This window comes from Setaria italica, chromosome II (assembly GCF_000263155.2).
Source record: "Setaria italica strain Yugu1 chromosome II, Setaria_italica_v2.0, whole genome shotgun sequence".
In the NCBI taxonomy this organism is placed as follows: domain Eukaryota; kingdom Viridiplantae; phylum Streptophyta; class Magnoliopsida; order Poales; family Poaceae; genus Setaria; species Setaria italica.
This window is the reverse complement of record NC_028451.1, coordinates 20,929,899-20,937,583: the sequence shown is the minus strand read 5'-3', so window position 1 is coordinate 20,937,583 and position 7,685 is coordinate 20,929,899. Positions and strand designations below refer to the sequence as shown.

Sequence of the window (7,685 nt, the reverse complement as noted above, 5' to 3'; positions counted from 1 at the left end):
AACCCGATCAGTTAGACTGCGTTTCTTCTTTGTGCAACCCCGTTTGAATCAAGCGAATAGGGAGGTGTCCTCTCATGAATAATACCATGTTCCTCATACAATTCATCAAAGATTTTGGGGAAATATTGACCACCACAATCTGACCTTAGGCACTTGATCTTTCTCTCATGTTGATTCTCAACTTCTACCTTATAGATTTTAAAGTAGTCTAACGCTTCATTCTTAGTTTGCAATAAATAAACATACCAAAATCTAGTCACATCATCAATCAATATCATGAAGTATCTCTTTCCACCTTTTGTCAACACACCATTCATCTCACAGGGATCAGAATGTATGAGTTCTAAAGGTGCCTAGTTTCTCTCCTCAGCCGCCTTGTGAGGTTTTCGAGGTTGCTTCGATTGCACATAGCTCTGGCACTTAGAACCTTTGGTAATGGTGAAGTTCGGAATTAAACACATGTTGAAAAGCTGAGACATCAAACCAGAATTAACGTGACATATACGTGAATGCCAAGTACTCGCATGATCATGCCTCAAATATGGTTCACTGACTTGTTACAAAAATATGCAAGGGAAAAGCAGAACAAGCCTCCGCAGTCATAGCCTTTACCAACAAATTGTTCATATTTTAATATGACTAATTTATTAAACTCTAACACTACCTTGAACCCTAGGCATGCACAAAGGTAGTGTTCGGTTTGTCCATAAAACCGGACATGACAATGGAGCTCATCCAGCCATAGCCTCGGCAACATCCATCTCTATTGGAAACTATCAAACAAGAGCTATTGTGTGCGAAAGCAAGTGGCAGCCAATAGCTAATGCTCCTATTCGCATGAAGTAGGTAGCTGTGCTCCTCGGCTTGCATCATACCATGCAACGCTCCTAGTTTACTTGAAAACTACTTTAAATTCCATATCAAGATTAATCTATATATATCCATGTAAACATATTAAAATGTAGTAGTCAAAATGGTGCTAAGTTGAGTCACATCAAGTTTTTCTCTCGTGTAGTCATGTTTATATTGAGTTCTTAGTTTATCAACATACTCATGTGTGTTTGTATAGTATTCTCCTCTTGGGCGCGAGGCAGGCACATGCGAGGACCCGAGGGGTACTGCAGAGATGATCGAGCGGCACTCCCTGGCTCAAGAAGAGGAGGTGGGGGTCAAAGGTGGGTGTCAAAATCGCTCAAGGCTCGGTGGAGACTGCAGTGGCGCGACACAAGTCCGCAAGCAACAATGTGACAGGGAGAGATCAAGATAGATCAGAGGTTCGGTTGACTTGGACTGTTGTGACGCGCGCGTGGAGGAGATTTAATTGGGCTTGTTGCCTTATTGGGCTTGCAAGGTAGGCCATTGGCGGGGCCATCGCTCCCAGACACCTGCACTGGATAGTGGCCCTGCTAGCGGTTAGCATGCGTTTGGTTTGGAGACAAGAAGGGATGGGACGGTGTCGTCCCTATTTTTTGGGATGGGATCATCCCGTCTGATGTTTGGTTGAGAGGGATGGATTCATCCCAGTTTTTTATTTGGTACGATGGATTGAAAACTAGGGACGGATGGCTCGGGTAACACCGTTAGCTGCATGTGTTTAGTGGGACCCACATGTCATCTATGGGCCCACATGTCATCTATGGGCCCACATGTCATCTTCTTTTCTTTTTTTTCTCCTTACCCTTATCTTCTCCAACCAGCCCCATCTCCCCATCCACCGCTGGCAAGCCGGTTCCCACGCCCGCCGGAGGTCCCTGTTGCCCCAAGCTACGCAGCCCCCACTCGCCCCCACTGGAGATCCCTGCCGCCCAGGCCGCGCCGCCCCCGCTTGCACCCGCCAGAGGTCCCTGCCACCCAGGCCGCGCCGCCCTCGCTCACCCCCGCCGGAGGTCCCTGCTACCCCCGCTCGCACCAGGCTGCGCCGCTGGAGGTCCCCGCTCGCCCCAGGACGCGCCGCCGGAGGTCCCTGCTGGCCATGGGCACCGGCCGTGGCGCTAGGGGCGCTCGCCCCACCGGCTGGACCCGCTCACCCCACCAGCTGCTCGCCCCGCTCGCCCCAGGCCGCGCCGTCGAAGGTCCCTGCCGGCCGCCGACCCTAGGCACCGGCCGCACCGCTGGAGGACCCCGCCCTACCAGACACGGAAAAGCCCCCATGCCAGTCTTGCGAACGGAGAAGGACGGAGGATACATCCCCTGAAGTGGGATGACCCCGTCCGCTCGTTTTGGCGGGACGAGGTCATCCCGCATCTTGGTAGCATATTCCCATTTATGGACCGTCCCATCTCTCGTGACTCCGAACCAAACACTATCAAATTTGGGATCGTCCCATCCCCAGTACCAAACGCACTCTAAGGGTGTGTTTGGATGGAGGGACGGGATGGGATGGTCCTAGTTTTACATGTGTTTGGTTGGAGATACATTAGGACGAGGATGGCATCAAAGTGGAATATTCCTCGAAAAGGTGGGATGGATCCGTTCCTCAAAAAAAGGCCGGACCGATCCGTCCCTCACGGACGGTGCTAACGCCGTCTCGCGCAAGGTTGAGGTGGCGCGAGGCCAGGGGTGGCGGCAGCGGAGTAAGCCACGCGCGAGGATGGGCGAGGACGCGGCGGAGCCGGTTGTGGCCAGGCGGCAGCGGCAGGGATGGGTGAGGATGCGGCGGCGGCGGAGCCGGCCGTGGCTGGGGGTGGCGGCGCGAGCTGGTCGTGGCAGGGATGGACGAGGATGCGGTGGTGGTGGAGCCGGCCGTGGCCGGGAGGCGGCGGCGGAGCAGGCCACGGCGGGGATGGGCGAGGATGCGGCGGCGGCGGAGCCGGCCGTGGCGGGGATGGGCGAGGATGCAGCGGCAGCGACGCAAGCCGGCCGTGGCCGGGCGGCGGCGGCGGCGCCGGAGCAGGCCGCGGCAGCGAAGCAGGCCATGGGGTCGGTGGCGTAGCAGCTGATAGTGGGCCCCACAGTGTTAGAGTGAATGATAATTGGGACCCAAAGCTAACGGCATGAAAATACCGTCCATCTCGTCCCTTACCTGTCCCTCCAACCGAACACTAAACCAGGGACGTCCCCATCCTTCCTACCAAACATCAAGTGGGATCATCTCATCCCAGAAAAGAGGGATGATCCTGTCCCGTCGCGTTCCCTCCGTCCCTCCATCCAAACTTGGAGGAACTTGCGAATCAAAGCAAGCTAGCTCGTTGTATTAACGAGTTGAAACGTCATCTCGGCTCATAAGAAAATGCAACAGGCCAGGCCAATCCGAGCAAGGTAACGAGCTAAAAAAATTAGCCAGCCCTATATGCAGAATCTATATTGATATTCCAATACATGCACTGAAGAAAACTGTGCACATTAAAAATTCGTGTAAAGAAGTTAAACATGTCAGAATCCACCTCATCGACATGGAATCCACCACCGTGCTACTCGATTATGACGCAGCACTAGCGGAGGAGGTGTGTGTGGCACAGTATCCTTGAGGATCTTGTTCTCTAGCACATCGGTCTATAGTTGCAACTCCCGCTCCTGCAGCTCCTCGATGAGGCGGAGATGCTCACTGACTGCAAACGCCGTGGACGCCAGCTACACCTGAGCAGATGCGCGCGGTTAGTAGCACGCGAACATCCCAACCCTAGAGCCAACCCAAACGGCATCGGGGTGTTGGAGGACCTCTATCATGGCGTCTTCAGTTGCCCCGCCATCACTACGATGGATCCAAATAACTACAATGGTATCAGCTACATGGAAAAGGATGGCCTGAGCTCCGTGAGTTTGGCGGTGTGGGTTCTTCTTCTTTTTTTCTTCTTGTCGGCTGTAAGTTTGGTTGTACTTTCTTTTAAGTGTATCTCTATTTTTAGTCCTTTGTACTGTTGTGTTGGTCAAGTCCTGTTTGGCTGCATCAAAAATTATGTCTGTAAACTACTTTTTCTTAATGAAATACATGCTAAGGCACTGTCACTAAAAAATAAAAAAGACCCTGAGCTCCGTTGGGCTCTGCTAAAAGCTCACCGGCGGTGCAAACAAATGATGGCGAGGGAGCAGGGGCCCATGAAAGTGTGGAGGAAAAGCAGCGTGGGGGAGAGAGCAGATGGGAGGAGAGATGAGGGTGGTAGTATGGGATAAAACTTTCAGGTCGGATATAGGTGACGTGGCAAAAGAGATGGTGTGGATACCTAACATATGAGACTCACATGGCTTATATTTACCATGCTAGTGATTCCATCTTGAAAACTACTTTGAAATACATCACTATCTTGTTCAATCTTTACCCTTTGCTGCCTTCACTTATCATTCCATGATTGGTACATATACATACATCAATTAGCTAAAGCACAATGAAAATGGATTAATGTAAGAGCTCCTTCCCAAACAACCCAACTATTGCTCGACCAGGATCTTCCTGCGTCACAAGGGATTCTCCTACCAAAACCTGACAACATGAATAACAACAGATCAACTGTTTAGTAGTTGACCGAAAAATATCGCAGTTAACTATTTCTACTGACAAATAAATAAAACAAAGGCACCTTATGTGGAAAAACACAAAATGCCATCGGTTCTTATCCAAAAATATTATAAACAAGATCATTTTTAACATTTAACTATATTTTCTCAGGAAAAATTGATGAGTTACTTACAGCGGAAACACCAGCATTCTGCACATATGCTACGTCAGCAGGCGTAAACAACCCGGACTCGCTCACAACCTGAAGAAACATGTTCATTGAAATTTAAAACATATAAGCCCATTCTGAGTAATTTATATTATGGAATAAGAAAACACATGCTTAGTGCTACTAGGAAGGAACTATCTAGTAAATTGATTTTCTTGTGAATTACCAAACTCAACAATTGTGGTCAATGCACAGGAAGTGGATACAATGCTATTTTCTCACTTTCTGGTTCTCAAAATAGTACAACGTTGGCATCACAAACGAATTAATTAAATGACCTGGTAAAGTAATATATTGAGATAAAACAATTCTGCCAAATTAGGATCATGATTTTTTTTGAAACTTTCAGTTGTAATTAGTGCATCACTTTCTAGATGATGTATCGAGCTAGTACAACGATTGCATGCATAATGAAAATGACGCGGCAAAGTAATCCATGGAAACACAACGATTATGTCAAATTCGGATTACAGAACAGTTTTCTTTAATGGAAAGAAAGACCTACCATTATTTGCTTCTTTCTGATGATGTCACCACGTTTCTCTAACAACAAGTTTGTGTTTGCAGTGTCGACTTCAAATGTCCCTGCAACATAAATAAGTTTCAGCTTGCTACTGGGTCAAAACAGGAGGATAGCTGTGACCGAATCGCAAACAAAATTTGGTCAACAGAATTTAGTAGTACGTACCTAGACTGCGGTTGTTGATACCAATGAGTTGAACGCCATCTATCTTCAGTACACGATCCAATTCCCTCTCATCATGAACCTAAAGTACAAGTTTATGTTCAGTACTTAGCCAATAATGAAACCGTTCAAACGGCAAGTTGCGCAACGTTCCACTGTGCAGCCGCAGGGCGATTTGGTGTGGGCCAGGTTTAGATCCGACAGGCTCATATGTGATCGGGATAAGGACAGCGCGACACGTGAATCACAATGGTGAGAGGCGGGTGAAATCGACGGCGCGGTAAAAAAGAAAAAAAAAGAAAGGTAAGATACCCCAGACAGAGTGATGGTGACGAACCTCGACAAGAGCAGTCATTCCGAGACTCCGGCAGACACGAAGCATGTACTTGATGTCAAGGTCCGGTAGCACGGCGGCGATCAGGAGGACCGCATCGGCACCCTTGGAACGGGCGTAGTAGATTTGCCAGACGTCGATGACAAAGTCCTTGCAGAGGAGAGGGCACTGCATTCGAGCACAAACAAACCAAATACAAAATTCAAAGTCAGGACTCAGGAGAGACTGAAGAAAATTCAACCCTTGAGACAGTACAAGCAAGGTAGCATCATGCATGCGTCATGGTCCCTTACCTTCACACCAGAGTTGCGCACGGTCTCCAGATTCTCGAAGCTCCCCTGGAAGAACATTGTTGCACAACATCAGAAAAATGTCAGACAACTTGTATAGAGAATTTCATCGCTGGAAGAACAGGAAGCGAATGACGAACCAGAAAGTGCTTTTCGTCAGTCAGGATGCTCAAGCAGGCGGCGCCGTTCTTCTCGTAGGCGTGCGCGATCTCGACCTGCCAAGAATTTGCAGAATCGGTCAGACAGTCCATCTTCAGACAAGAAAAAAAGATGAAAGCGTCCGCGAGAGACTCACCGGATTGAAGTGCTCCCTGAGCAGGCCCTTGATGGGCGACGCCTTCTTGACCTCGGCAATCAGCGCGGGGACGCCGTTGCGGTGGCGCGCGGCGTCCAGCGCCCCGACGAAGTCCCTGGGCGGCGGCGCGCGCTCGGCGGACTCCATCACCTTCTGGAGCGGCGTCTTGGCTTTCCGCTGGGACACCTCGACCTCCTTGTCCCAGATGATCTGCTCCAGGACGTTGCGCGGCACGGCCCGGTCGGCGCCGACGCCCTCGGAGGGGTACCGCGGGCGGCAGCGGCGGCGGATGCGGATGCCCTGCGCGGCGGCGATGGAGTTGATGGACTTGCCGCTCTCCCACTGGATTACCTCCGACGAGTTGAACATCTCGTCGGCGTCCAGCTTGTACAGGACCGAGCCCTGTCCTCCCATCGATCGAATAAGCATTAATGCTAAGGATTGACAGAAACAGAATCAAAAGAAACATTGGCAACAGCGAGATGGCCATGCATCTCCAGGAAAAGAACCAGAGCAGAGCACTAGCTCCATCCTAGACAACAGCGGAAAGGAGAAAGAGGAATGGTGGTCGGTGGCACCTCGGCGGCGTTGCAGCGGACGGCGCGCGCGGCGGGGCTGGGCCCGGCCACATCGGTGCGGAGAACGACGGGACGAGAGGACGAGGAAAGCGGCGAGAAGACGGTGGCCGGGACAGAGGCCCTGGAGACCGAGGCGGCGGCGAGGATGGAGGACTCCATTGGTGACGTGAGGAGGACGGGGCGGTCAGTGGTGGCGGCGAGGCAACAAGAGTGCCGCGGTGAGCCGGTGTTGCCTCTCTGCCCCGTGGAAGGCATTTTATAGGCGCCCTCAGCGGCGGAGCAGACCCGGCGCTAAACCAGCCCGGCACCGGCAGCCCCCGTGCTGTGCTGTTTCAATTCCTTCGTTCGTCTGCTATCCTCCAGCGAGCTACCAGTCAAAATTCTCTTTGGCAACTTACATTCCATCATAGATGCATATAGACATCTTAAACTCAGTCTATTCAGGTTGTTAAAGCATATAAACACGGCACATTAGCTATAGCGCTATAATACGCATGAAAGATTCTTTTTTAGGGTCTAAAGTGATAATAGAAAATAGAGGGAAAAATGCTGGTAATCAATTTATAATAATATTCTCCAGGAAGCATGCAGATTATTATGAATTATGACTACCCTATATTAAGGTGGATGGAGATTAAATTGGAGAGAATATGCTGTATCGAGTCTATTGAAGAGAATATCTATTGTGCTATTTACAGCGAAATGGATAATAACTATTATAAATGATGAATTTGACTTTTGTTGTCAGAACTACTTTATCTGCCACTATTATTCTGGAAGCAGCGTATACATGCTCTCCTGTTTTTGGCATAACCTTATCCAAGAATATGAATGGAAATTAA

At 50.0% G+C, this 7,685-nt stretch overlaps 1 protein-coding gene across 1 annotated transcript; it reads right to left on the bottom strand.

The window, feature by feature from the left end:
• Positions 1-4,166: 4,166 nt before the first annotated feature.
• On the bottom strand, positions 4,167-7,188 carry LOC101765082 (indole-3-glycerol phosphate synthase). Its single transcript, XM_004956310.3, has 9 exons — positions 6,844-7,188; positions 6,266-6,667; positions 6,111-6,185; positions 5,974-6,018; positions 5,684-5,848; positions 5,350-5,428; positions 5,167-5,246; positions 4,626-4,694; positions 4,167-4,417 (listed from the first exon to the last, which is right to left on the bottom strand). Exons 1-9 carry the CDS (start codon positions 7,096-7,098, stop codon positions 4,334-4,336), a joined length of 1,254 nt encoding a protein of 417 aa, XP_004956367.1. The 5' UTR covers positions 7,099-7,188; the 3' UTR covers positions 4,167-4,333.
• Between the last annotated feature and the right edge of the window lie 497 nt (positions 7,189-7,685).

Excerpts from the sequence above, each read along its gene's own strand:
- LOC101765082 (XM_004956310.3), bottom strand. The coding sequence starts at position 7,098 with ATGCCTTCCACGGGGCAGAGAGGCAACACCGGCTCACCGCGGCACTCT. Across the intron at positions 6,668-6,843 it reads TCCGCTGCAACGCCGCCGAG|GGCTCGGTCCTGTACAAGCT; the intron begins GTGCCACCGACC and ends ATGGGAGGACAG. Across the intron at positions 6,019-6,110 it reads CTGACGAAAAGCACTTTCTG|GGGAGCTTCGAGAATCTGGA; the intron begins GTTCGTCATTCG and ends ATGTTCTTCCAG.